Source organism: Gopherus evgoodei, chromosome 7 (genome assembly GCF_007399415.2).
Source record: "Gopherus evgoodei ecotype Sinaloan lineage chromosome 7, rGopEvg1_v1.p, whole genome shotgun sequence".
In the NCBI taxonomy this organism is placed as follows: Eukaryota; Metazoa; Chordata; order Testudines; family Testudinidae; genus Gopherus; species Gopherus evgoodei.
The window spans coordinates 21,823,068-21,836,067 of record NC_044328.1 but is presented as its reverse complement, the minus strand read 5'-3'; the positions used below and the strand labels follow the sequence as shown (position 1 = coordinate 21,836,067).

Sequence of the window (13,000 nt, the reverse complement as noted above, 5' to 3'; positions counted from 1 at the left end):
GGAGGTGTTGACAAAAAAATTAAGAATTGAATAATTAAGCTTCAGAATTAACACCCCAGGAAGCTAGATGAGAATGCTCATATTGTGGCTGCCCATGAAGCATTGTTCTGTGAGCAAACATAGGACTTCCTATTCCTATGTCATCAATCAAGTCTTTTCAGATGCGCTATATTCACTTAATGGGTTTTTTTATTCTGTCCAGGTGGAAGTCATCATTACCACCATTTCCAATATTCAAAGATTTCTATAGTCTTTCGTGATGAACATTTAGAAAAAGCTGTACTCAAGCCAAAATTTGAAAAACACATTAACTACCCTATATTTCATGCATACAGCTTTGTTAATATGCCGCAAATACTAGTTATGTATTAACTTGATTTAAATCCAATAGGTGCAGGGATCCACTTTTTTTGATTTTTATTGCCTGCTAGCAAATCATAATTCCTGAAGGTAATTGGGTTTTTTATGCTCAGAAAGGAAGTCTGCATGGTTGAGGCTTGGAAACCTTATGCTTAAACCCCATACATGAAGCACTGATCTTCTTTGTGTATTACTCTCTCTTCTGACTACTGCATTATGGTCATCATCCAATCGCATTGTCAATAGGAGCGTGACACATCGGCAAAGACGACACTTCTTTGTGTCTTTCTGTAGCAAAATACTCACTCTATTTTACAATATTGATCCTTTATGCTGGTTTATGAGTGATTACAGTAGCTGAAAATATCCACATGGAAGTGTGAAGAGTTGGAGGGCTCTCATTTTGCACTCTACATTCAGATGTGTGATAGGGTGAACTGAAAATTACCACCTAAGTTGTTGTAATTCTGTTGTAAGAAAAGATTACAAACTTTTGTAATGCCTGGGTGGACATGAACAATGTATACAAGAATGGCATACAAACCATAATCTCGTCGTTATATTCTCTTCCTCTAGCGAATTCCACCTTTTACCTCCACAATAGGCAAAGTTGTTGATCTTTCTAAACAAACAAGTATCTCAACTCTAAACTGCATTTTCACATGCAGATGCATGACTGCACTGAAATGGAATCTAGCTGACAGATATTAAAAATATATTTACAGGATTAAATAAGAGTTTATTATCACATTTAACTGCTTTGTCTGATGTACATTGCAGGTTTCTGTGCAGCATAAAAATAACAATAAAAAACCCTTTCTTTTATGTGAAAACCAGAACTGATGAGATGGCAACAGCACTTGTTTAGCACATCAGCACTACAACTGCTTGAAGATAACCAACATTAATAAAACTGGAACAAATCTGTTGTTAAAATGGACTGCAACACTTGAAAACAAAATGCATCAAGTTAAGGCTAACGAGAATAATGTAAAACAGTTAAAACAGATAGACCATTCGATGTTTAAAGGTTGAAACACCCAATAGAAGAGTGTCAATTTTAACATTTCATTTTTCCAAACCCATTTTGTTTAATTTAGTACAGGCAAAGAGAGGCTAGTGAACAGATTTTTGCCCAACATATATATTATATGAGACTTAAGCCTTTTGTAAATCTGAAATATTTAAACATTTAAGCAACTATTTTGTTTGGGATATTAACCAATCAAAAGGAGGGTTATTCATACTTTAAAGCATTAAATGCATGTGCTATCACCATAAACTGCAGGTTTTGTCATTTACAAGTAAGGGATAAAGCCCAATAGTATACAGACTTTTTAATGGCACAATTTCACATCTTTTGGGCAAAATTAGAATACAAGCAGTAATTAAATAAAAATATAAGTGCATCCAAACATAAATTCTCTAAATATACCACATTTCATGTTTCCAAAATGGTAAATTTCTGACAAGAGCTGCGATTCAAATTAAAATAAATGTTTGTGTATTTCACCCAGAGGTGAAAGAGGTAATAAACCCAGGGGAATCTCTAAACAACCTTCCCCAATGCAACCCCCTATTTCTTACGTAAAATAAACTGTATGGAAGTATAAATTCAATGCACAGATGGCAAAGAAATTGCAAATGGCTGATAACGTTTGGAATTTGTAGATTCTAAAGCCCAATTGTAAATTAACTACTGTTTGTAATTTACTATGTGCACTTCATATTTTTAGTATAAAAATGAGACTGTAAATGAAGTTAGTGTGGCATAGAGCCACTGTAAACCCACCAAAACCAAAGTATGCGTATGACATTCATTTGGATGATTTACCAGTAAGTTTTTCCTACAGAAAAAAGGCAACAGTCATTTTAAATTATATACCTTAGGCTAGTACAAAAAATTGAAACAACCCCCTTCTCTATTAAAAGAGCATGCCACACAGAAGAAGGTAGACCACATTTGTTCCAATCAGACGTCTTGGAATTATCAAAATTTCATTTCTGGTAACGATCAATTTGGCTCACCATAGAAAGTTGCTTTGAAGGCTACTGATAAATTGTTTCCCTTTCAAAAACTAAAATTCAAGGCATGATAGTGCAAGAGGTAAGTTTTGATTTTAGAGAACATTGTTATTTGTAGGCTAACTGTGCTTAGTCACTAAATCCCAATCTATTGTCTTAAAGAAAATATGGCAACAAAAGCTACAAGGTTTCCAGAAATTTCATTTTGCCTAAATTTACCAGTACATCCATGAATCTCATCAACATTAACACAACTTGATTATCCTAATGATTCCATTATAAAACTTGCAAAATGTATCACAAGGTGAATAAGCCATCTAGTGCAAGTCTTCTACATTTTCTGTGCACTGTAATCCTCTTTGTAGTTTATTTCCTCCAGGTTAAATCCCCAAAATTTTTCTGTAACAATTATGAAAAAAAAAAAAGAGTGCCATGTTGAGTTTTTGTTCTATTATATCTGGGAGGTTTGTGTGTTCCTAGAATCCCCATCAGGATGCGTCAGGGATCGTGAATCCCTTGTCTGTGAGTATTCACTGTCAGATGACTCTGTAGGTTCAAGCAAGTTCTCATAATCACTGTCTTCTGATTCATCAACAATGTCACCAGCTCCTCTTTGTGAGGAAGGCATGGATGCACCATTGCCAGAATACTTCAATCCTGCATTTGTGGAAACATAATTGGAAGAGCCCACTGCTTGAGGTCGAGGCATGAAAACATTGCTTTCTGGGAGACCATGCCCCAAAGTACTTTCTTGATTGCTCACACTGAAATCAGAATAAGGAGGAGGGGGATCAGAGGCATCTGAGTCTTCAAGTGTGCAACCTTCCACAGCAAATCCAGGGTACAACATTCGTGTGGGAAACATAGATTCCAAATTATCAGTTGACATTTGCCTGGTTAAGATGGCTTGCTGCAGTCCTATGAAAGACAAAAGGAAAATAAACATGTCCTAATTACACTGAAAAGCATGAAAAGTGATCTAGTTTTATGTTTATGTTGGTCAGCGTTTACGGAAAATTCAGGTATAGTGAACACATTAGAAAGCATCTGTCTTGTTTCTTGTGGAAAACTGCATAAAACTGGCAAAAAGAAGTGTTCTGTTCTCAGTGACTTTATTTAAACAAATCATTTTATGGATTGAAAAGATGCTATACTGTGTAAACTTAACTCTCAAGCCTCTGGGAATTAGATTTCTACTACTAGTACATTTCATATAGCTTGCCTCTTTTCAGATTAAAATGGTGTTTTATGAACAGTTGAGGTGAAGCCAAAAGCACCAAAGTTGATTTATATGGAATCATTTAAATAGACAAGATGTTACTCACATAGGAAAAAGTTCAAGCACATGGATTTGGTAAATTAAGACACAATAGGGTTCAATCTTTGATGTACAGTACAGGGAGTGGTGAGATAGAAAGATGAAAGGTCTTTCAGCAGCTGAGAAGTGCATGCAACATAAAACATCAATCACTCCCTTGATCATCTTATTGTACTTATAAAAACAATAGATTTTAATGTTTTAGAAGGTACAGGTCTCAACTGACTTTACTGCAGCAGAAGTAGAATTCACACCTACCTAACAATAATTGCTGAGTACGACAAGCTTTCTGACAAATAGCACTACTATGGGGACCTGAATTGCAGAAACGTTCATAGCAAAGCTCCCTTTCCCCCCACTGCACAGGGAGCATGACTGATACATAATCAACTCTCCAATGCCAAAGAGGAAGTTTTCCAATACTGAGAAAATGAGAAGGTGGAAAACCAGCTACAACATTTAATCTAATGATTTCACGTATGCAGAAGCTGGGTATATACTTTCCTGTCTCACCCTATCTCAAGCAATTCTTGTCTGCTCAGACACAGGCTCTCAGGAACTGACGCCTGCAGCCCACTGCTAACGCTGTTCAGTTCTTAGTGCCCAGAATCTGTTGCCACACAGACTGGGTTTAGCTCTGGCCACTCTTGCTATCTACTTTCACCTTTCTGCTGGTTTATGCAGCAGTGGTCACCTGAGCTGCATTATCCCTGGTCAAGCAGGAAGCAGTAATGATTCACACTGGCTGTGTATTACAGGTGGTCAGTGAATAGGTAAGAGCCAGCATCAATCCTCCGGGTTGAAGGAAGGAAGAAGGCACCCTTCAGGAGGTGGGCTGGGAGATCAAACTGTTGCTGCCAAAATGCCCAAGCAGTAGTAGGTACCATGTGCATTCCCGTGCTGACTGGAGGAAAGGTCTCTCAATCTGAGTAGCGGAGAGGCCCATTATAAAGCTTGGAATACTCACTAAACAAAACAATCCCTTAATCCCAACCACACATCGAACCACTGAATATAGAGCTGATAAAGGATACTCTTGCTGGCAGTAATGGCAGGGTTATTTTTGTAAATTGTTCCATTAAATGGATGGAAAGAAGCAGTGGCCCTTGGCAGGAATGCTTGAGAAAAATTAAAGAATTATATAACCCTGTGTTCCAGAGTGAAACTCTCCAGAGCACCCTTCTGGCTTTTCTGGAACACTGGTGAAAAGAACAACAGGAAGTTCAGATGCTTTGTTTTATATTACCCCGAATACACAATTGCCCTATATTTCACTTTGCACTCAAATGTTCTCCTTAACACCTTGTTTATACTTCCTCCCTTCATTTCATGCTTCTCTTTCTCCATCTTCTAGCTATACTTCTCTGCCTCATCTCCACTGCCTTATGTCTGCCAAAGTGAGTTAGATCAGCACCGTTTCCTCAAATGCCGGAGCACTTTACCAGTTTGGCACTAGCCCAAACATGTTCAAACAATGGATGTAACTGAGCAAGACAATTGTGAAGCAGCAGAAAATAACTGCAAATTAAGCAGTTTTGTTGATTTTGGATTTTCTTCTGGTAGCCTATAACACATGCCATGAAAATTATTCTGACAAAATGGCATAGAACTCGAATGAAAAACATGAATTTTTAATGTGGAGGACATATTTCTACCATAGTAAGCTAAATCATACCCCAGCAAATCAATACAAGAATGGTATGTTTTGAGAACCAGTGTAAACAAAAAGTATGTTTTGATACATGAGATCTTAAATCACAAACCAAAATAGAGTTAAGACTGTCCTGTTCTACTTATGCTTCGCACTGTCTGAAATAAATCAAAGGATAAATGAGTCCACCTCCGACATAATACCAGATGGCAGTATTTCAATACTCCAAACTAATATTTCAATTACAGGATTAACACTGACAAGTAGGAAACATCAGTGATGTTTGAGAAAGACACTATGTATCTATCTATATTAACCAGTAATTACTCCTTAATGTTGGACTGGCTTTGCTGGATTCTAGCTTAACGTGCAAAAAACGATATCGTAATTAGGGCTGTCAATTAATTGCAGCTTTAATTGCACTGTTAAACATAGCATACCAATTGAAATTTATTAAATATTTTGGATGTTTTTCTAGATTTTCAAATATATTGATTTCAATTACAACACAGAATACAAAGTGTATAGTACTCATTTTATATTTTTATTACAAATATTTGCACAGTAAAAATGATAAACAAAAATTATTTTTCAGTTAATCTCATACAAGTACCATAATGAAGTCTTTTTATCGCGAAAATGGAACTTATAAAATGTAGATTTTTTTTTTGTTACATAACTGCACTCAAAAACCAAAACAATGTAAAACTTTAGAGCCTGCAAGTCCACTCAGTCCTACTTCTTGTTCAGCCAATCGCTAAGAGAAACAAGTTTGTTTACATTTACAGGAGATAATGCTGCCCGCTTCTTATTTACAATGTTACCTGAAAGTGAGAACAGGCGTTCACATGGGACCTTTGCAGCCAGAAATTGCAAGGTATTTACCAGCCAGATTGCTAAACATTCGTATGCCCCTTCATGCTTTGGCCACCATTCCAGAGGACATGGTTCCATGCTGATAAAGCTCATTAAAAAAAATAACCCATTAATTACATTTGTGACTGAACTCCTTAGGGGAGAATGGTATGTCGCCTGCTCTGTGTTTTACCTGCATTCTGCCATATATTTCATGTTATAGCAGTCTCAGATGATCCAGCATATTGTTCATTTCAAGAACACTTTCACTGCAGATTTGGCAAAACACAAAGAAGGTACCAATGTGAGATTTCTAAAGACGGCTACAGCACTTGACCCAAGGTCTAAGAATCTGAAGTGTCTTCCAAAATCTGATTAGGATGAGGTGTGGAGAAAGCTTTCAGAAGTCTTAAAAGACCAACACTCCAATGCGGAAACTACAGAACCCAAACCACCAAAAAAGAAAATCAATCTTCTGCAGGTAGCATCTGACTCAGATGATGAAAATGAACATGCATTGGTCTGCACTGCTTTGGATCATTATCGAGCAGAACTCATCATCAGCATGGACGCACGTCCTCTGGAATGGTGGTTGAGGCATGAAGGGACATATGAATCTTTAGCGCATCTGGCATGTAAATATCTTGCAATGCTGGCTACAACAGTGCCATGCAAATGCCTGTTCTTACTTTCAGATGATATTGTTAACAAGAAGCAGGCAGCATTATCTCCTGCAATTTAAACAAACGTGTTTGTCGGAGTGATTGTCTGCACAAGTAGTAGTACTGAATGGACTTGTGGGCTCTAAAGCTTTACGTTGTTTTGTTTTTGAGTGCAGTTATTTTTGTACATAATTTTACATTTGTAAGTTCAACTTGCATGATAAAGAGATTGCACTACAGTACTTGTAATAAGTGAATTGAAAAATACTATTTCTTATATTTACAGTGCAAATATTTATAGTAAAAAAATAAAGTGAGCACTGCACACTTTGTATTCTGTGTTGTAATTGAAATGGATATATTTGAAAACATGGAAAACATCCAAAAATATTTATATAAGTAGTATTCTATTATTGTTTCACAATGCCATTAATCACGATTATTTTTTTAATCACTTGACAGCCCTAACTGTAATTATTCCAGTTATTCATTCAGATCCAGTTCAATCCAACAGCAAACAACAGACAACTGATGCTGATTCATAAATAAAATTTAGCAGATATGTGGTAGGCTGACATGTTAAAAGATTAAATGAAGATGCCCCAGTCTAATGGATTAAATGCTAGTATATGAAATAAAACTTGCAATCTCACTGATGTATGGGCCAGAGATATACTAGACCAGTGGTTCCCAAACTTGTTCTGCCGCTTGTGCAGGGAAAGCCCCTGGCAGGCCGGGCCGGTTTGTTTACCTGCCGAGTCTGCAGGTTTGGCCGATTGTGGCTCCCAGTGGCCACAGTTCACTGTTCCAGGCCAACAGGAGCTGCTGGAAGCAGCACGGGCCAACGGACGTACTGGCCGCCACTTCCAGCAGCTCCTATTGGCCTGGAGAGGCGAACCACGGCCACTGGGAGCAGCAATTGGCCGAACCTGCGGACACGGCAGGTAAACAAACCGGCCCGGCCCGCCAGGGGCTTTCCCTGCACAAGCAGCAGAGCAAGTTTGGGAACCACTGTTCTAGACAATTACTACAGCAGCACTACAGCTGTACTGCTAATTACCCCATCAATTAGTTATTCTCTTCACCTCATGCAGTTCTTTCAGTGTGCCTCACTTAACTAATGTTGCTGTATCAGCTTCCCATCACAAAAATCAGGCCTTCAATAATGTACTGACATCTACTAGCCTGAGACTAAGCCTATTAATTCAGGAGGAAATTTCCCTGCAATTCCCATGCTCTTACATCCCCTGCAGTTTGGAGTCATATGCAGTTGAGTACTGTAATGAAACATCATAAATAATTCAACTTACTATTTACCACCTTTTTAAAAAGGTTTTTCTCGAATAGTTTGTCTTCTTTCCCTTCCTGGTTTCACTTCACTTCTCTTTTCCTATAAGAAATCGCTATCTGTTCCTGTGTTATTTCCAGGGTCTGTTTCCTCTTTTCTTTTTCTCTCTGTATCCCTTAATATCCTCCCCCCTTATTTTCTGTTTCACTTCCAGCACTACCAAAAAAACACAATCCTAACACGCACACATACACACAAAAAGCACACACAACTTTCTCGCCTTTTCAGTACTACAGATCTCTTTTCAAATGCCTACCATCATTTGTCCCACTCTCTCCACATACTCACTCAGACTTCAAAAAAACAAGAAAACCACTCCCTCATACACAGGAAATAATTTTTTCAAGACCCTTGTAGTCAAACACCAAACAGAGATAAGATGCCCCACTGTGCATGGACAACACCCAGCTGAGAAAAAAAATCCTTCCTCCAGTGGGTGCTTGGTTTCCTATTAGGTACTTTTAATGAAAAATTTGAACATAAGGATATCAAATATAGTACAGATCTCAGCAACCACAAGAACATTAACTCTGGAGACAAAGGATATCTGGCTTTTCAGCTGTCTTTTAGTAATTGCCAGCTGCCACCACAGGTGATGTACTGCGAGTCCACTTGTATAAATTGTGGGTCACGTACTGGCTTACAGCTCTGCCCTCTCTGCTGTGGAATGTGACCCTAAGAGGGAAGCTGTGGATGTACTTGGCCTAAGGAAAACCAAGAGATGGTATAAAGTTGACATAGCCTGCTATATTAACCTGATCCTGAGGTGTAGGGTGATATTCTTGGGCAGGCTGAAGGTTGGAGGGTATCACCGGAGCATGCTGAACTCCAGAGAGCTCTGGCTGGCTGGAGCTCTGACTCCATCCCCATGTGACCATTAGCTGGCATAGCCAAGAGCACTCATCGGTCCACTCTATGCCAAGGGCTGGTCCAGGTTCAATCCCAGCAACACAGAAGCTGAGAAGTGGCTGACAGCCACCTTCCTCCTCCCACACTCAGCAGAATTCAGCCTGATGTAGGCATCTGGCCCTCCATGCTTCAGCAATAGTGATACTAGCATAGGTCATTCACCTAAAGGAGAAACAATTCCCCACCAAATTCTTTATCACAGAAATCAATATTTCTCTCAGAATGAGTTCTCTTTATAAACTTCCCAAAGAAAAAACACACAAGTTAGTTAACATGAAACACTGCATGCATTTTAATCCGTTGTTAAAATCATTGACGTATATGCTGCACTCTCCTATAGTCACCATGCTCTAGGTAAGATGATGTAAATTCACGTCCTGTAGTCCAAGGCCTTATAGCCTGCATTAACTTATCTGACACCACACATTTTTTAGGCTAAGATCACTTAAATAACGGAACCTGAGCAAGAATTGAGCCAGGTATCCACAGGAGAAAAATGTTAACACAGATCACTTAGCCTCTCCACAGTTCAGTTTCAAATTTTCAATTTTGCCAGTTCACACTGCAAAATCTTAGAAAGTTGTGTAATTATATTTTTCTTCAGGCGTAGAGAACATTAAGATGTGTGTTGCAAGTATTTTCACAAGCTAGGAATCATTTCCATCGAAATCTATCACAGGCATTGTAAACATGAGTTTGCAAGAATAGCTATTAGGTTGACAACAGCTGTGCCCCATATCTTTGTTGCAATAAGAAAAACAGGCAGATCATTCCAACGAGTCTTAAGTCCACGTTTCTACTAAATGTTTTGTCCTTACAGATCCTGTTTATGAAACACAAGTGTAAAGGAACTTACTTATTTTTTGCTCCTTTTCATTTTTTCTTTGTGTTATTTGCCCTTTTAGTTTGTTTACATCAGCTTGGAAAGATTCAACAACTCGTTCACTCTTTTCTACATCTATACATACTGCCTGGGAGAAAAACACAGTAAGATAAGTCATACTCAAATTCTCCAAAAGTCCATTAAAGAGTTACACAACTTGGCCAGAGAATACTATCAGACTAGAAACAATACCAAGAGGATGAACTCATACTGAACCAGACCATGAAATGAGATGTTGAAAACTGATTTTCACCTACTGATCATGGCCTATGCTCAGCTGTTGCAAGATGGAAAGAACTTCCGAACAGTTTACCACTACTTCTTGTGTCACCCTGGGCAATTCACATAGCCCCTCTGTGACTCTGTTCCGCATCTGTAAAATGGGGATGATAGTACTTCCCTACCTCACAGAGAAGTGGTGAAGATACACTAAAGATTGGGAAGCTCTTTGAGATCTGTTGATGAACAGTGTTATACAAGAGCTAGGTATTATTATTATAGGAGGACGCTCCTAACAGAAAGAAGTTACCTCTATATTTTATCATCTGTTACAAATGATTCAGATAGTCTGCTAATCTTTTCTGCACTCAGTATCAAAAATAAGGCCTCGTCCATATTGACTGAAACTATACTAGCAACAGCCACGTGAGATTATCATGACTGTTAAATATAGTAAAGATCCTTGAACTGTTCAGATTTTAAGATCCTGATAGTGATGTGTTAACGTAACATTTATGCTACACTTCCAGCTGTGCTGTAGCTGGGTGACTAGGAATCAGGAGATAAATGTGTTGCGACCTGATCTCCTGGCCGTCGCACGGACAGATTCTACATTTGTCCTCTATCTCTAAGTTTTTGATAGTGAAAATTAAAAGGTGTAGTGAATAAATGAAAATACATAGATCTGTTCTTGCTCTATTAAACATATTTTTGGTGTTTCTAGTTTGTAACATTCTTTGCGAAACACGTGTTTCAAAGTTAACCAACAAAAGGAACTTTAAACACTTGATATAGGATAAAAACAAGCAGGTATGTGTGCACAAGCAGACTTAACAGTGCCATTTAGACACCAAAAGACTCCAGGGTCACAATTCTAGGAGCAATAAAGCAGTTCCCCAGGGAAATCAGTATTTTTCCATATTTCTCTCAAACACTTTGCTAGCTAAACGCACCAGTGACTAGCGCAGAAGCATATATCTAACTCTACTTACTGCTGGTAAGCAGGAGGTACTAAACAAGGCTATCCCATCAACCCATTTATTAACATATTTGTGAATAACTGCTCATCTATTTCAAATATGGAGCTTGGAGGCAGCACTGAAAGTCCTGGGAAAGAGAATCTTTCTTTACTCTGAGTGCCATGTTCTGGGCAGCGCTGAGAGCAAAGCTGACGAGGTCCAGAGAGAACAGAATCTGTCCACAGGTTAGCTCAGAGAGAAGGTTGCTCTGACGTTAATGTGCACACACGTGTGTGAAAAATAAAAGTACATCTAGCCACCTTCCAAACATGCAAGGCCAAATTGCGGCTTGCCCACTGTGGGCTACTTATATCACAGGTCACAGTGGGGACACTAAAGGAAAGCAGCTTCCACAGGGCAGGGTCAGAGATGGTAAGAGCCTTGACTCTGCCTCATTCCCCGTTTTGCATGCCAGCCAGCAAAGCTGAGCTGGTAGAGAGGGGAATATGACTTGCTACCAGTCTATATGAGGAGCACATTACTCCAGAGGGGATATAAAGGGGGAGCCTTAGTCACAATTCCCATACATGTCTGATCCTGAGGAAGCACAGCTATATGCCATCGTCTACTCAGGACAAGTTGGAAATTGACAATCTAGTCTTTAGTAGATTTCTGAAGACCAGCAGTGAGCCATTTTCAGATGTCACAGATACGATCACAGCAAGTCTTTTTTTTTTTTAAACTGACCCAAGCATTGTATCCAAAGCATTGTACGTTCCCTGCAAAATATCTGTCAATTTTAATAAATGCAGAGTTCCCTACAGTATCGAGTACAGAGTGAAATCCCAATGTTGCAATCAGATCCATGTGGGGAGGCCCTTGCACTGCTGTGGTGTCCTACTGACTTCAACGGGGCTCTACTTTGTGGGGGATGGGGAAGAATTCACCCACACAGATCCATTTGCAAGATTTGGACACTTAAACAAAATAGAAGTTTCCCTAAGATGTTACTTAACATTATAATTACTCTCATGTGAAAAAAAAAAGAAGGCTCAAAGAGCCAGACTCAATAATGCTTATACCGACTACTTTTATAGAAGTATCTGTTAAATGCATGTCACGTGGGAAAAGGTATAAGAGAAACATGAATGTTTAACTAGTAAAGAAATACAAGTCATTTCTCATATTTCCTTAAACCATTTTAAATTCAAAATAAAGCTGCGTTTCCTTACAACTCTGGGCTACTAGAGCTCAGAGACAGAGGCACCACATGAATGTTGACCAATATTAAATAAAATGAGTTACCTGTACTTTTTCCTGAAGTGCATTATAAACCTGATATATAGCCCTGATGTCCTTCATCACTCCATCTTTATCAAAAAAATCAGTACTAAAAAAAAAAACGCAGAAATTACAAAAGATAACATCACAACTTTCTCTGTCTCTCTGAGCTGCTTTTCTCCAAAGCACTTTAAGATTTGGTTTTTATATTTACACAATGAATTAAACTTCATATATTGCTAAATCGTTTCTATCCCAAGGAACCAGTATCCAGGCAACAATGTATTAGCTGCAGAGGCTCTTTCTGGAACAAAAGGCAAAACTTGCCGAGTCTGACACTAACAAGATTAGACTCTTAAAAAAAAAAACCAACCCCCCCCCCCACCTCTCTCCAAGCTTCCATGCTGTAACTGGAAAAATGTCTTTGCTAGATAACTAAACCATTTTTAAATGTTATTTTGCAGTGTCTGTGCATTTTATTTAAATGACTAAGAATAAACATTCTCAAACCATGAGTCAAAGCCTGTAAA

The 13,000-nt window shown here is 38.5% G+C and overlaps 1 protein-coding gene across 1 annotated transcript in view; it reads right to left on the bottom strand.

Moving 5' to 3' along the window:
* Positions 1–1,074: 1,074 nt before the first annotated feature.
* The window catches only part of ABRAXAS2 (abraxas 2, BRISC complex subunit), a 28,160-nt gene continuing 16,234 nt past the window's right edge, over positions 1,075–13,000 (bottom strand). The window contains exons 7-9 of the mRNA XM_030569647.1: positions 12,495–12,579; positions 9,985–10,099; positions 1,075–3,303 (exon numbers count right to left, since the gene is read on the bottom strand). Coding sequence (XP_030425507.1) covers positions 2,837–3,303; positions 9,985–10,099; positions 12,495–12,579 — 667 coding nt within the window. The 3' untranslated portion in view covers positions 1,075–2,836. The remainder of the gene's footprint in view (positions 3,304–9,984; positions 10,100–12,494; positions 12,580–13,000) is intronic.